Genomic DNA, 16,793 nt, shown 5'->3' with positions numbered 1-16,793 from the left:
AATTGCATCTCTGCCATTGCCTCACTAAATGAGTTCTGAAGTCGTAATCTCTCTCTCTCTCAACACTCTCATCTGCAAAATTGTAATGATATTTCCTTACTTCAGAGCAGCGCTGTAAAGCTTACTTAGTAAAACATTTGCTCAAGGTTCAGAAAATACTAAGCATTAGGTATTATGAATTATGTGCTAACTTTTCTTAAGCTGCAGTAAAGCCTGAGTGAAGTGCTTTGTAAGAAATCCTCATTGTGCACTTCTGTAACTATTTCGAATAAGGTTATCTTCATAGAGCATTGTATAGTAAAAGAATCACTCATAGCTTAGCATTTTCTGTTTAAACTATCATTTATTAGCTGTGCAAAACCTGACACTGATTATAAAGAAATCAAACTGCATGTAAAGTAGTAGTCCCTATAGCTAGAAAAAAAGTTAGAAAATCTATAAAAATTATTTATTGCTACTTCTTGCTTTCCAAGCTTTGGTTGAGAAAACTCATGCAGAACTCTCCCTGCAGTTAAGGACCATGATAGAAACTGGTGACAGAAACTGATTGAGGAAATTATTCTTTTGTACCGCTCCAGCTCAGCAAGCACTGAGCAGGGGACCATGTCCCTCCTCATTAAGACAGCATTTAAACATGTGATTAACTTGCAGAATTGTTGCCGTAAGCCCATGGATAAATGCTGTCTTGGACAAAGACCATAAATAGCTCAAATTTGTCAGTGTCCCTTAGACACGTATATTTGGATTCATGTAACACATCAACCAAACTACACAGAGTTCTGTGTCTGTTAGGTAGCGATGAGTGATCTCATGGAACTGACCGCTCTAGTGGTCCACTCTTTGCATTATGTGATTATTTTATAATATATGAAGAAATACCTAAAAAGCACCCTCTTCCTTCCCAAGCCCTTCATAAAATGTGGTTGATTAGGCATCACCCCCCAGTTTTCATTCAGTGATCTTGTGTAAATGCTTTTCTGCACGCTATCCAGAAAGCACACGTAATGTCTTGTGAGACATTTCTGATTTCATAATGTTGAATATCCCATCACTTCTGGCTTGCAGCTCTTCCTCAGCCAAAGCAGCTACTCCTTAGGTGCTTTGTGAAGAAGTCTGGGCATCATATTTCCTAAAACTGTGGCTTCGAAAAGATTCCCTGCAATGAAAAGGATCCATAAATAAAGTTGGCAAATGAAAAAGAATCCAAGAAATACCTGCCTTGTGAAAAGGAGCAGCAGCTGACAAATCATCAGCTGTTATGCGTTGGCAGGTCAGAAGTATATTTCTTCTTCCACTCCTACCCACACTTGACACAGTGGCTTTGTGAAAAAGCATATACTCATTAACAAAGAGCCTAAGTTAAGACTCTTCTGTCTCAGTCATGGGACTAAACTTGATTATGTTATCTGGGAGTGAAAGGACCACTCTTACTTAATGCTGGCTAACAGCATATGGAGCCACACACTCAAAAAGAACACATATCTGTTCTATCTCCTTCCTGGCTTCACTTGTGAGGAAATGGCAAGATGTTTCCAGTACTTTTTTGCAAGGCAAGGGAGAAGTCTTCTCTAACAATGTATTTAATTAACATAAGCCCTCTACCCCAGGAATGAGCAGCTTAAGAAACACAGTGAATACCACATTCAGCTCCAGTGGAAGTCAGCAGACTTCTTTAATCAAGTATGAAGTTGGCAGTTAGCTTCCTGTAAAACTGCCTTTTTTCCTTGCAAAAATGGCATCTTTTTTAATAGCTAAAACAGACTACCCTGCCCTAATTGTACCTTGTGCTGTGGACTTTCATTACAGGTTTGTACAGTTGTGGGATCTTCCTCTCAATCATGGGCCTAAGGTTCTCCTTCAGCTTCCCATAGTTCTTTCTGAGCTCTAGCTGATATTCCCGCTGGTCGGCAGTAATAAGGCGCTTATTTTTCTCCACTGCTTCACCACACCTAGGCAAAAGGAAAGAGAAAAGGCATGACACGTACCACCTACTTCTGTTAAACGCATTAACTTTGTGTTAGGTAGCCTGAATGGCCTAGGGTCCAGCTCCTCTGGGCTAGGCATTCCTCTGATAACTTGTCAAGTCCAAAATGATAAGGAACTAATAAGGAACCTCTGTCTTTTCCAAGTAGACAAATTGAGATGATATTTTAAAGACATTAGAAATGCATGAGGGAGCTAATAAAAACCGAATTTAATCACTGCAGAATACTGAGCTACCTGCCTACTTACTGTAAACAGATGCAAGACAACAGCAGGGAGTAGAGGCTGTATCTTCTGCATAAGGCTCATTTTTATTTAACTCAAACTTATCCTTCAGCAATTATGCTTTGTTTGGACTAAGGAGATGAATATCTTGGTATGTGGATATGGTAGTTAAGATTTACAAACACATCTGAAAAAAAATGCCGAAATGTGTCTATCATTGCCCATGCGTCTGCTTTATAGATAGGGTCAAGTGTTTTCTTACAAACAGCTTCCTACATAAAAATGTTATTTTATCAAAAACAAGCTGAAAGAGCTGGACTTGTTCAGCCTGAAGAAGAGAAGGCTGTGGGGAGACCTTGTGACAGTCTTCCAATACCTAAAAGGCGGCCTACAAGAAATCTGGAGAGGGACTTTTTACAAAGGCATATATTGGACAAGGGGCAATAGCTTGAAACTGAAAGAGAGGAGATTTAGATTTGATACTGAAAAAATATCTTCATTATGAGAGCAGTGAGATGCTGGCACAGATTGCTCAGAGAAGTTGTGGATGCCCCATCCCTGGCAGTATTCAAGGCAAGGCTGGACTGGGCTTTGACCAGCCTGGTCTAGTGGAAGGTGTTCCTGCCCATGGCAGGGGCATGGAACTAGATGATCTTTAAGTTTCCTTCCAACCCAAACTGTTCTATGATTCTACGATTATAAAAGCAAGGCAATAATCTGAAATGTTTGGTTTCTGTAAAATGTCAAAAGATATAACAAATGGAAGATGGTAATTTATACATAATTACTTTGAAGTATTAAAATTTGCTTACTTTCGGGATGCTGTGCCTATCAAAGCATTACCATGAAGCAGATATAACATATCTGGACGAAGTGTCTAAAGTGTGAGATGCCAGGATTCATGACGCTAACTTGCATAATTAATCACACAGGCATATTATAATTATTGTGATTGTCTGTTTTATTGATGCAACTCAGCATTTAATTTTTTTTTTTTTTTTTTTTTTTTTTTACTGACCTCATTATAAACTCTTTGAAGCACAACCTCAGCTTGTTGTGATGTCGATAAAGTTTGGGGTCTGCTGGAATTTCAGCCAGGAACACTTGTGCTACCTCTAGTGGTCCCTTATAGGAATAACAAAGGAAAATGTCAAAACCACCTGCTTGGACTGAAAACAGACCAAACACGTTTGGTTAAGCTGTTTGTTATTTCATGTGCAGAATTATGAAAAAACCCCTATGCATAGTCACCATAACAGGATGCCCCTTACACATCCCCTCCCCCCAACTTTTCCTTTGGCAAGCAGAGGTGTTGTTCATCATATTTTATCCTTTCTTGTTTTTATTTCTCCTCCAGCCCCACAGAAAAGGGGTCAGATTCTGCACAGCAAAGAAGAGCGGGATAGCTGTACTGCTAAACCTGGTTACATGAGAGAAATACAGCTCCTTTGTGTAGCCTCACAATACCCCAAGGTAGTTAAGTAGACCCAGCCCAGAGAAGGACCACTCTTTCCAAAGTTCGTAACACTCAGGTCTTGACTTCATGTATTTTCTGAAAAACTACGAGTTTGTGGTTGTCCTACAGCTGAATCATTGTCATTATTCGGTTCCTGAAGGATACATCTTGAGTGAAAAAAATGGCTGGTATGGCTAGTTTCCTAGAACTGGAAAATCCTTGGATGCATTCACAAGGCTTCTTTGAGTTTCTGCACCTACAACCAAGACAGCAGTTCCACAAGCATTTTCACCAGAAGCATCCCTAATGAGCAGTATACAGTGACTAAATGTCAAGGGATTATGTTTAAATGCACATCGTGATTAAATGTGTCTTACTAGATTTATTTCATTCAGTGCAAGAGATGAGAGCAAAAAAGAAAGCACAATGAAAAAAGTATGCAGAAACTCTTCATCTGGCTTATGTGGATTCCTTACCTGATTTACAGTGGCTCCAACTGAGCCCTGTAAAACCATCTGGAGCATTTTGGCATCTGGTGGCTCTTGGTTGGTGGCTGCAGTTAGTTCCTGTGTTTTTTTCTGCATATCTTCAATAGCAACTTCAATGGGGGTTAAAATAAACTAATGGAAATGGGAGAAAAAAATGCTCCATTACCTGAATCATGCATGCAGTTGACATGTTCCAAATCTGGTAACATCCCTATCATTTTCCTCTGCCAAAAGCTGTGAAACCCAGGAAGACTATTCAATCTAAATGTCATCTTGGTACATGCTGCACCTGAAACAAAGCTCTCTGACATCTTATAATTTGCAAGAATAGAATGTGCATCTGATTCTCTTTTTGCACAAATTTGTTACCATTCTAAGTTACTGACTTCATGTCTGAAATGGTTTTGCACTTTCTACCTTTATAAAGCTTCTCTGTCTCTAAACCAGCTCTGAGCCCAGTGTAGTTCTGTGACTATCTGTTAGAAGTACAGCTGTTAGTATTTCTTCACACATCCTCCTACACAGCATTACAACCAGGAGGTCAAAAAGAAGAATACACACTTGCTATCCTCTGTTCTCCATAGTAAATACCCACTCTGCATTTGTCTATGCATTTTATGCCATTCCTACTTATGAGTAACACATCTGAGAAATTCATCCTTCTGCTAAGAATGTAATTTAAAAATCTTCCCACCCAGAGACTTCCTCAGCCCCCGAGAAATTAGATCTGTCCTCAAAACACAATTACCTCTTCTTTTTGGATGACACTGATCCTAGTTTTGATGTAGGGGAAAGCATGCATTGTGGTTAGGATGGTGTTCCTCTTGTACTGCTCACTAAGCTCTCCTCTGGGGCGCCCGTCCATGGTGAAAGGTGTAGTGTACATGAACCGACAGAGGTTGAAGTTCTTCTCAAAATATGTTACCCTGTCCTTCATCTCATACTCATCAAAATATGGCTCCACAAAAGTAATTTGTATGTATGCCTAAGAAAAGAAGGAAGAACCATTACAGCACTTTACAACCCAAGAAATGTAAAAAGAACAGCATATGTGAAATATCCTGTAGCTCACATTAGCTAAGCATAGAGCTGTACAGAGCTGCAAATTCTTCAGGGCTCCTTTTCTTCTTCAGAACTGACAAAACTCACCTCTGGGGAGTGAACAGCTTAACCCTGAGGATCAGAGCCAGAGCAGGGACCAGAGATCAGAACTTCTAATTTCCACACTCTGTGACAAACTACCAAATTAAGCCTTTCACAGAGGCTTTAAGGATATCTCTGGGCATACAGATGCTGCCAAGACGGGATTTTTTTTGCTACCTTAATGTTTGAGCATAAACATTTCAAAGGGACCTCTTCTCTTCCTTTCTCTTCTGTGACTGAGCATTCAGCACTCTCAGGAGTACTTTCCCTACCTTATTGGGATCCAGCTTTCTTTTGTCTACAGGAGCAGAGTCCTTGATCACTTCCACAGCATCCTCCCCAAAACACTGGCCATAAAATCCCTGAAAAAGAAACAGAATTATCCTGGAGTGGTTTTAATCCTTAATACAATGCTAATGATGTGTATGTCTGTAAGAGAAAGGAGTAATCATAATAATTTCTGGGCACTGTAGAGTTGGCTTCATGAACCACAGCTGGCCAGGCTAAGGCATCTTCTGACAAAGATCAGTGTAAGTTGCTCACAAAAAAACAGAACTAGAGGTAAAGTGATCAGAAGAGAACATTGTGGTTCCATGAAAAAGCTGAGAAGATATCAAAGCAAGTATCTAGCATGCTTAAATCAAATAATTCAATATATTTACAGGCCTGCCCACAACAGACATGGCCTCAAAAAAATGGATCACTTTCATCATTATGCTGTAAAAAGGGCTGCAATGGAAAGGATGCACACAAAGGAAATAATCTTTGGTACTAATCAGTTTGTTACTGATTTTTATATAGCAATAATACTATTAGAACTGTGTGGGCTCATTAGAACTTATAAAATAACACTGGAGATCATATTAACACAATGTATTTTTCTCTACCTCTAATCTGTGAGAAATTTCAGGAAGCTTGGTAATTGCAGGCTCCTTATAAACAAATTCCTGTTCATCCAAGTCTCCAAATTTGGATCCATAGAAACCAACACGAAAGTAAGTTCCAAACATTCGCTTTTGACCCTAATTGATAAAAAGAAAGAGGAAATTTACTTTTTTTGTGTGTCAGCAGTGTAGTATTTTGATGCCTTTCCCCCCCAATTTATGTATAAGAAAACCCACTAATCCTATGTTTTTCCTATTTCAGAGCCAGCTCTATGATTCACCAGTGCTGATGGATTAGAAGTACATATTAATGAAGGAAAGCATACATATTAAGGTGACTTTTGACTGAGATCTATTTTAAAATGCAGGCTAATCATGAAGTGGCTTTTGCAAAACAAAGTAAGTTATTATTTTTTAATTTCATTGGATACATGTGAACAAAATTAAAATTTTGCAGCGAAAGTTGGTAAGAATTTGAAACTGACTGGACTCTTCTGAAGAAAGAGAAGGAAAGGGGCAGTATGAGTGCTGAGAATTTAGCCAGGCTTTTGTATTTCTTCAGTTTTATAACTGAAAATATCAGTTAATTGACAATAAAGGTATTTTCCTTAAATAGATGTGGCCAGGTGGAATAACCCATGTTCTGATTCTAAGTTTGACCTGTTCAGCTATTTTTCTGTTACTCTAAACCAGTTTTATACTAAACTATGCTTTTTCCTACACAGAGAATAGAGCCTCTTTTCACTGTATGCTACCCTTTGTAGGTAGATCAAACCAGATGGAAGCTTTTGCTAGAAAAAGGAAATGGATCTATTTGACATAAACAGTTTTATTATCACCAGTCTTAGACAAACAGTGCCACCCAGTAATGTGCCTTGCTAGCAGCACCTTGCCTCATGAGTACCTTACTAATGATGCTGTCAAAGGCCTTCTGTAGCTTGCTGTGTGTCAAGGTAAGCTTCCTGAAGTCTCGATGTGCTTCCAGTATGGGGATGACAATTTTGTACACCTCATTCACAGTTTCATACAATCCACCCTTGGGAGAAAAAAATTAAGGAAAAAATAGAATAAAAGAAATGAATCCTCATGCACTCTGAAAAGAAACTAGATCTCCATTAATAGCCTGGCTGAAAAGGGGATTTATGGGACTTACCTTTTAATCTGATATGTTACTGGATCCAGCTTTCTAAAAACTAGTAATAGTAAATGGGTAGTTCTGAACTGCAAACCACAAGCCAGACCTAATTTGGAAGTCTGATTTGTTGGGCTCTCAAGCCCAAATTCCTGTGTAAAACACATGGTTTCTGCATCAGGCTAGAAGAGTTAGAAATGCAGGTGAGGAGAAAAATATTGATTTGTTCAGCATGTGTGGTTGAGGGCAACCAGAGCTGCATGTGGACAGAGAGAACCCACATGATATCTTTGGAGATGCTAAATCATATATCCTCTTCAGCACTAGAGGAATATCATGAGCTACTTGAGTATTAATATCATGACTCTTTAAATAGTAAGTAAGTGCAGATTATGGTGGTTGGTTGTATGTTGTGTAAAAATCACAGGAGTAACTCTCATGTGCTTTCTAACATCTATAGTTTAAGTAAGGTATTTTTCCAGGAATGTACTGTCCCATGAAAATACCATTCAAAAGGCTCGATTCATTCTTGGGACAATCACTTTCTGCTAATGATGCCTGTAGTCTGAACAGTAGAGGTGGTTATATGGCTGAGCTGGGCTGGCTCAGGCCTAAAATGTGTCTCTCTCTCTTCTCTAGTTGTTTTCAGCAGGGCAGATGTGTGGAGCCTGGTTTAGCAGTACGACTTTATTTCTTCATGTGCTGGAAAATAAGCTATGGACTTGGCCCATATATCTCCACTCCACCTCCAGGTGATTCTGGCCCTTACTCACCGTGCTGAAGAGCTCTGCTGCTTGTTCCAACAGCCCTACCAGGCCACTTTCTGAGAAATACCTCCCAGAACATATACCATCTTCATCTGGAGATAAAACATCATCTGAAACAGCAGATTCCTCCAGCACATTGGATGAAATGTTCTAAAATACATCAGAACAGAGGAATCAGAAACCTAGATCAATAGTCTATCATAAAGATTGAGGCAGTTTTAACATATTTACATGAGAGGAAGAAGAATGAGATTATACAAGTGCACCCAGGGGTTACACAGTTAAATTCCATTTAGAAGCAAATAAAACACCATAAATCTCTGCACATGGCAGATCAGGAGTTTCACTACAAGGATCCTAAACTTTCCTTCTTGCCTCAGGTTTAAAAGGCAGACTCCTGTAGGTCACAAACCAGCCCCTCTCTGGTGTCTGGGATTTCCATGGAGCTGCAGTGAGCTCAGTTCCCCATGCCGCAGGGGTTACAACCAGTGTGTCCTTCCTCCTGTTGGAGTCTGGGTGTGGGAAATTCCACACTGCATCCCAGACCTCCTGCCACCTGCTTGAAGAAGTTGAACTTCCAAATTGTTGATTTGACTTTTGAAGCGGAGAAATAGGACATAGACAATATTGCTGTAAAACCTGCAATGATTGAATGCTGCTTCTTGGTCAGCCTCTGTGGTATTACACCTTGATCCTGCACAATTTACTTGGTTTCTTGTTAAATTTACTGACCTTAACATGTGTTTAACTAAATCTAGTTAAAGTACACAGTGTCAGCCACTCTTTGAAATTCTAGACCGTGAAATAACTGGTGTGCGGTTCTTCAGGATCCCTCTGAATAAATGACACTGGGTAAAATCAACATTAAAAAATTTTATAATGCATAGAAATACATGTAAGTGAACAGTAGAATAGGTGTACCTAGAGCATGGAACTAGCATATGTAACTTTCAACAGCAGCAGAAATACTAAGCTTCGATTTGCTAGTAATTAAAAGGAGTTAAATTAGTGTCTTAGTGTCTCACTTCAGCAGAAACTGCCGAAGAAAATCTGTCTGAGTGCAGGATAGATGCCAGCTGGCTAGCTAGCCGAGTCCTTAAAGACTTCTTTATAAAATGGCAAAGACACTGAGGGGTGTTACTATTGATCAGATTTCAGATAAAGAATTGGCACCACACATCACTAGCAACACGGGACTTCCCCCCTTGGGTTTTGTGGATGTCCTTATTTCTCCATGGGTGAAATTAACTCCAACCAGGCTGTTGTCCCAGTGCCTAGTTTGCACATCACATGAGCTCCACTGGAAGGGTGAGCACAAAGCTCACTCAGGACAGCATTCACAGGAGTTAAGAATATGTCTAAATTTCAGCCAAAGGGAAAACTGCAGTGCATTTTAGCACACACAAAGCACTTTTTACTTACCAGTCTCATTGAAGATAGTGACTTCAAACAGACTCAATCTCCCTGATGCACACCTAGGGCAACTTATATAGCCCAAGCTGCAGCTCATTTTCTGGTTTTCCCTTTCTGTGACAGTAGCCATGAAGAATGGTTTTTGCAGAATCAGAATGGCATGTGGCCTTTCTTTTCTTTTTTTGTTTTTGTAACATAGAGACAAGTGTCCAGAAGAGTAATTTATCTAAGAAAGTAATCAAGAAAGCCACGGACACCAATTTCCTCTTCCTTGCCTTTCAATCTGTAATAAGTAATGTTATGTATGTATTTCCATGTTTTACAGTCCAAGCACTGCAGCAGGAGATAGCCTTCATGACACGTCTCTGGTATTACCGTGATCTTTTGCAAAGTGGAGATACCTCATCCACCTTTTACCTTGATCTGCCTTTCAAAGCAAAGAATCTTATATGCACCCTGTACACTATAGGCAATCCGTAAGTTACCATGTGTATCATCAGCAATTACTTTGGACCTCACAAGCCTGGATTTCTTTAAGGAAAAGAAACACTTGTGTAAAATCAAGGGAATTTACTGTGATCCCCAGCCCTTATCACCGTGTTAGATATGGGTAGGTTAGCCTGCCACCTATGTCCCCAAAACAGCACAGTTGATTTAGGCTACTGCTAAGCCCAGGCTAATTAACCTTCAGTATGGCAGTCACACAAACTAAGTCCTTGTCTGTGGTAATATAAAGTGGCATTAAGGTCAGTCTATATGCAGTTCATACTCTAAGTCTGCCTTATCACTTGAAAAGGCAATTTAGTGCAAACACAAATTAAACTCAAAGGGAATTTCACTGAAAGTGATCCTGTTCTGATTTTGAGGAACAGTTTTGATTGCACAGCACAGAGGGATGCATACACAGTTTAGTCTGGAAAAGTAAAAGGAAAAGTTTTACTCCACTAACCGTCATATAGAGTAAGCTGCAGAAGACCTAGGTCAAGTGATTTAATCTTTTGCTGCCTCATTTTACTAATCTGTGAAAAGCAGATAACACTTTTTCTCATCCAAATTAATATTTTAAAATACACATTATTATAACCTTAAATTCCACAATTAAATGTGTATCACCAGTATTAGCTGATTTAATATCTGACTTAAATGAAGAAATGGACACAGAAGGAGTCAGATGAGTGAGACCTGGAACTCCAGGTAAAGCTGAGAGTAATGTTTCTCTTCTGTAACAGGGTCATCTGAACAAGATCTTCACAGGTGCTACAAAACACAAACCTGTTTGTAAAGAATGGCAGCTCTTCTCTGGGAAGGCTTTGTAAGAAATGCAAGGTGTTATTATAGTTAATTATTGTTATTGAGCAAACTGAAATTCAAAATTATGCTGTCAGAGAAAGAGTTGTGTAATTGCATTTCTGGTCATTAAGCTATTTATTACCTTTCTACTGTGGAGCAACTGCTTCTTTGGAAAACATGAATTTACGCAAGCATTTTGATGACAGGAAAATACTTACAGCTTTTAAACTTGTAAGTTTTTGCTTGCTTCATGCCTTGTAGGATAGTTCTTTAAAATAACTGAAAACATACCCATTCAATCTAGAGCAATGTAAGGAAGAATTGCATTAAGGTCAAATGTGCAAGTTTACAACCGTTCAAGGCAGCCTGGGAGCAGGATAACATTGGGAAGGGAATGCAGATTTCACCCATAATGATAGTAGTGTTTAAGAAGTAATGAGAAAAGAAGAACATAGAAGTAATGAATTGAAGTTACAAGTTAGGAACAATACAAAACTGATAAGGGATGTAAAATGGCAGAAGTATAAATCCATGGCCAGAAATTTAGCTGTAAGAAGAGTATATACAGCTATTTAAGAGTAAAGGAACTTAAGAATAACACTAGTTCATTGTTTGATTGCTAAGGTGGAACTGCAAATACTAAAGCCCAACATACTAAATTTAATGCAAAATGCCAACCAGTTAAATCGTGTTCACATTTACTGTTCTGAAGGGGAAAACAAAAACCTTCAGGTGGTATGGTTATTTACAGTTTTGAAGGAAGAAAAGCCCCAGGTGGTACGGTTATATCAAGGGATGATGAATGTACAAAGTATTAGTGTTAGCTATTTCAAAATCACCTGAACCATAAAATGTGCTCCTCAAGAGTTTAAAAGAGCTAACTAAGCAAAAGTGTATCCAGGGCAGCAAATACTGATTTGCCGTATGTTTTATAAAACTGGGAAAGTCCCAGAGGAAGAAATACGCTTTAGGGACCAGATTTTTTTAGAAGTTAACAAGATGATGGTTAGAACAGTGGTGCCATAGTCAGGGGGTTGGGTATTTAGAACATGGGACTCAGTTTAGGATGCCAGGTTTACTGGGGGCTGGTGGAGCTGGTCTGACAATGAAGGGGAAGAGCGGTTTTGGTAGGAGGTTTGCCAGGCTGGTCAAGAAAGCTTTAAACTAGATGTGCTGGGAGAGGAGGACATCATTCCATCCCAACACACCCAGTCAGCTGCCAACACCTATAATAAATGCTTGGAGCAATGTAGAGATATTCCAGCCGCTTCAGCCAATGAGCCGGCTTCATTTGGAGCTCGGCTCAGATGCCTCTATACAAACGCCTGTAGCATGGGAACAAGAGGAATTAGAGATGTGTGCACATCTACAGGGGTATGATATAGTAGGCATCACAGAAACATGGTGGGATGGCTCCTACAACTGGAGTGATGGAATGGAAGCTTACAGGCTCTTTAGAAAAGATAGGCCTGGCAGGCAGGGAGGGGGCGTTGCTGTTTATGTTAGGGATAGGCTGGAGAGTATGGAACTGTGTCTGGGGACGGGTGAGCAGTCAACAGAGAGTTTGTGGGTCAGGGTTAAAGGGAGAGCAGCGATGGGAAACGTTACTGTGGGGATCTGTTACAGACCGCCTGGTCAAGAGGACGAAGCACTCTATAGGCAGATAGGAACAGCCTCATGCTCGCAGGCCCTTGTCCTCATGGGAGACTTCAGCCACCCTGACATCTGTTGGAGTGAAGGTACGGCCCGGCACAAGCAATCCAGGAGGTTCCTCGATTGTGTGGAAGACAACTTCCTTCTGCAAGTAACAGAGGAGCCGACAAGGAGAGGTGCCATGCTTGACCTCGTGCTCACCAACAGGGAAGGGCTGGTTGGAAATGTGACGCTCCAGGGCAGCCTTGGATGCAGCGATCATGAGATGGTCGAATTCGAGATCCTCAAGACAGTGAGAAGAGCGTGCAGCAAGCTCACTGCCCTGGACTTCAAGAGAGCAGACTTTGGCCTCTTCAGGAGCCTGCTTAGTAAGGTTCCATGGGACACAGCCCTAGAGGGCAGGGGGGCCCAATACTGTTGGTTGATATTCAAGAATCACTTGCTCCAAGCTCAGGAGTGTTGCATCCTAACTAGAAGGAAGTGCAGCAGGAGGGCCAGGAGACCTCCTTGGATGGATAAGGAGCTGCTGAGGAAACTTCGAAGGAAAAAAGAGGCTTATAAAAGGTGGAAGCAAGGACAGGCGGCCTGGGAAGAATACAGGGATGTTGTCCGGGAAGCTAGGGACCAGGTTAGGAAAGCTAAGGCCCAGTTAGAATTAAACTTGGCTAGGGATGTGAAAGATAACAGGAAAGGATTCTATCGGTACACTGCAAATAAAAGACAGACCAGGGACAACGTAGGCCCCCTCCGGAAGCTATCAGGAGAACTGGCTACCCTGGATTTGAAGAAGGCTGAGGTTCTTAATGACTTCTTTGCCTCGGTCTTCACTGGCAAATGCTCTGACCACACCACCCAAGCCTTGGAAGGCAGATGCAGGGACTGTGAGAATGAAGACCTTGGGCCCACTGTAGGAGAGGATCTGGTTCAGGACCATTTTAAGAATCTGAATGTACATGTCTATGGGCCCTGATGAAATCCATCTGCGGGTTGAAGGAGCTGGCAAATGAAGTTGCTAAGCCACTGGCCATCATATTTGAAAAATCATGGCAGTCAGATGAAGTTCCTAACAACTGGAAAAAGGGAAATATAACCCCCATTTTCAAGAAGGGGAAAATGGATGACCTGGAGAATTACAGACCAGTCAGTCTCACCTCTGTGCCTGGCAAACTCTTGGAGCAGATTCTCCTGGAAGGCATGCTAAGGCACATGAAAAACAACAAGATGCGTGGTGATAGCCAGCATGGCTTCACTAAGGGGAAATCCTGCCTGACCAATTTGGTGGCCTTCTATGATGGGGCTACAGAACTGATGGACAGGGGTAGAGCAGTTGACGTCATCTACCTGGACTTATGCAAAGCATTCAACACTGTCCCACACAACATCCTTGTCTCTAAACTGGAGAGATATCAATTTGATAGGTGGACCACTCGGTGGATAAAGAACTGGCTGGATGGCTGCACGCAAAGAGCTGTGGTCAATGGCTCAATGTCCGGCTGGAGACCGGTAACGAGTGGTGTCCCTCAGGGATCGGTGTTGGGACCGGTCTTGTTCAACATCTTTGTCAGTGACATGGACAGTGGGATTGAGTGCGCCCTCAGCAAGTTTGATGATGACACCAAGCTGTGTGGTTCGGTTGATACGCTGGAGGGAAGGGATGCCATCCAGAGGGACCTTGACACGCTTGTGAGGTGGGCTGATGCCAACCTGATGAAGTTTAACCATGCCAAGTGCAAGGTCCTACACCGGGGTCGGAGCAATCCCAGGCACAGCTACAGGTTGGGCAGAGAAGAGATTCAGAGCAGCCCTGCAGAGAAGGACTTTGGGGTGTTGGTCGAATAAGAAAAGGAACATGAGCCAGCTTCAGTGTGCGCTCACAGCCCAGAAAGCCAACCGTATCCTGGGCTGCATCAAAAGGAGCGTGACCAGCAGGTCGAAGGAGGTGATCCTGCCCCTCTACTCTGCTCTCGTGAGACCTCACTTGGAGTATTGTGTGCAGTTCTGGTGTCCTCAACATAAAAAGGACATGGAACTGTTGGAACAAGTCCAGAGGAGGGCCACGAGGATGATCAGGGGAATGGAGCACCTCCCGTATGAAGATAGGCTGAGAAAGTTGGGGCTGTTCAGCCTGGAGAAGAGAAGGCTGCGTGGAGACCTCATAGCAGCCTTCCAGTATCTGAAGGGGTCTACAAGGAGAGGGACTCTTCATCAGGGACTGTAGTGACAGGACAAGGGGTAACGGGTTAAAGCTTCAACAGGGGAAGTTTAGATTGGATATAAGGAAGAAGTTCTTTACTGTGAGGGTGGTGAGGCACTGGAATGGGTTGCCCAGGGAGGTTGTGAATGCTCCATCCCTGGCAGTGTTCAAGGCCAGGTTGGACAAAGCCTTGGGTGACATGGTTTAGTGTGGGGTGTCCCTTCCCATGGCAGAGGGTTGGAACTAGATGATCTTAAGGTCCTTTCCAACCCTAACTATTCTATGATTCTATTGATAGTGTGTAGAAAAATGCAGTAAAATCACTAAATTTGCAGTTGAGGTCAGTTCAGGTAGGGGTAACCAAAACTGCATAATCCGACAAACTACATACAAATATCTGCATTTTGAAGTGTCTAACAACACTTAGAAAGAGTTAAGCTTTCATCTATGTGATGTAGAAAAGAAGGGTGAAAAAAAAAAACCCGCAAAAAAACTCTCTGGAAATGATCATTGTATTAACTGAGTAAAGAGCTCAGCAATGCCAAAAGAACCAGTAAAGTCTTTGGAGTGATAAACTGAAAGATACTTGCCAGACTGAAAGAACTTAGGGGACATTTCTACTTGACTTTGATGTGACTGCATATAGCCTATGGTGACTGTGTCATTCAAAAGTCAAGAGGGTGTTGGTTAGTAATTGAAGATAGTAAAAAGACGCCTAAAAAAAAAATGCCTAAAAAAAAAAAGAACATGCCTAAAAGAACATGCCTAAAAGAACTGAGTAGCTCCAGTTACCTAAATTATGAGAAAGAAGCTTGAAAGATGCATTTGTTGCAGCTGATAAGTAACACACCTAGGAAAAAGCATGGGTTGCACTTAGCAAAGAAGAGATTACAGTAGCCAACTGCTGGAAATATGAGTTAGAGACAGACAGATACTAAAGTACCAGTTTTCAGTATGCATAAACCATTGGAAAAATGTATCAAGTGGTGATGAATACTTTGCCTTTTTAACATTTCCTCTCTATACATGCACTTCTACTCTGCTTAACACAAGAAGAAATACACACAGGAGAACAGGCCCCCTCAAGAGCTTGGGAGCCTTTTCTCACCTGAAAGTTGACACTGCCCACGGGGAGATAGCTTCTGTCTTCAAGCATGCTGAGGTACTCTGCCACCAGTGCTGCGGCATGGACCAGACACATGGCTGCTTCTGTGTAGCACTTCCTCTTGGTGTGCTTCTCTGCCATGTTCTGCAGCCAGGTGAGCCTCAAGTCAGGTGATGTCTGGTACCCTTTGGCAATCCTAACAACATGGAGCAGAAAGGAGGTGTGAACGATCACTTCTCAAATAACACAAAGAACCTTTTTAATTCTTGACCTGGGTTGAATAGAAGGAGACATCTCTGTCTTTATTCTGTATGATTCAGTAAACAAACGGCAAAAGAAAGGGTTACGCAGTGGTAGGCAGGCCACACAGGGGCCTATGAGGAGAGTAAAACTGCTGAACCCAAGACTGTTCAGTGTTCATCAATCCCTGACTTCCATTTTTGCCTGAGTCTATGCCCACCTCCCAGTAGCTCCACTGCAATAGTCTCATTCCTCCAGTATGGGCACCCTGTGACAGACCAGCTGCAATAAAGTGGGAATATACACAAACAGAACAGCTAGAGGGTTTGTCCGCAGCTTGTCCCTAAAATGCACAGTTCTTGTGCTCACCTCACTGCAGCAGCATTTCTAAATGGAGTCACCTGTACATGAGATCCATGAGCATCTCTGGATCTTCCTGGAATTCCCTCATTTTCACTGTATCTGACAGGATGCTGTTCAGATTGCACAGCAGCTCCTCTACCTGCAGTAATACAAAGAATAATACGCATTTCTCAGGTGTTTCTTTTTTCCCTTCTACAAAAATAACAGCATCTGACCAAATGATGTAACTTTTAGTCCCTCCTGCCCAAGAAAATGTCAGGATGCTGAACTGCAACAAGATAAGTTTTTCCAACTCTATTCAATGCAGACATAGCAGATCTTATATTTTATTTAATCAAAATGAGCTGGAATTCTTTGATCTGTTTATATTTGAATAAAAAAAAAATCAAAGCTGTGTGCTGATGGAGTCCAGCTTTAGCCGATCTGCGATATGATAACAAAGCAGATGTTTTTACAA

The 16,793-nt window shown here is 41.5% G+C and overlaps 1 protein-coding gene across 1 annotated transcript in view; it reads right to left on the bottom strand.

Annotated features, from left to right (window-relative positions):
* Nucleotides 1-895: 895 nt before the first annotated feature.
* The window catches only part of DOCK8 (dedicator of cytokinesis 8), a 90,199-nt gene continuing 74,301 nt past the window's right edge, over nt 896-16,793 (bottom strand). Inside the window, exons 38-48 of the mRNA XM_080637645.1 lie at nt 16,375-16,475; nt 15,737-15,929; nt 8,085-8,228; nt 7,084-7,215; nt 6,183-6,317; nt 5,568-5,657; nt 4,901-5,137; nt 4,141-4,284; nt 3,227-3,333; nt 1,782-1,949; nt 896-1,156 (exon numbers count right to left, since the gene is read on the bottom strand). Of these exons, the coding sequence (XP_080493771.1) occupies nt 1,093-1,156; nt 1,782-1,949; nt 3,227-3,333; nt 4,141-4,284; nt 4,901-5,137; nt 5,568-5,657; nt 6,183-6,317; nt 7,084-7,215; nt 8,085-8,228; nt 15,737-15,929; nt 16,375-16,475 (1,515 nt within the window). The 3' untranslated portion in view covers nt 896-1,092. The remainder of the gene's footprint in view (nt 1,157-1,781; nt 1,950-3,226; nt 3,334-4,140; nt 4,285-4,900; nt 5,138-5,567; nt 5,658-6,182; nt 6,318-7,083; nt 7,216-8,084; nt 8,229-15,736; nt 15,930-16,374; nt 16,476-16,793) is intronic.

This window comes from Psittacula echo, assembly GCF_963264785.1.
Source record: "Psittacula echo genome assembly, chromosome: Z".
In the NCBI taxonomy this organism is placed as follows: domain Eukaryota; kingdom Metazoa; phylum Chordata; class Aves; order Psittaciformes; family Psittacidae; genus Psittacula; species Psittacula echo.
The sequence above is the reverse complement of the archived record's forward strand: the minus strand, read 5'-3'. Positions and strand labels throughout refer to the sequence as shown.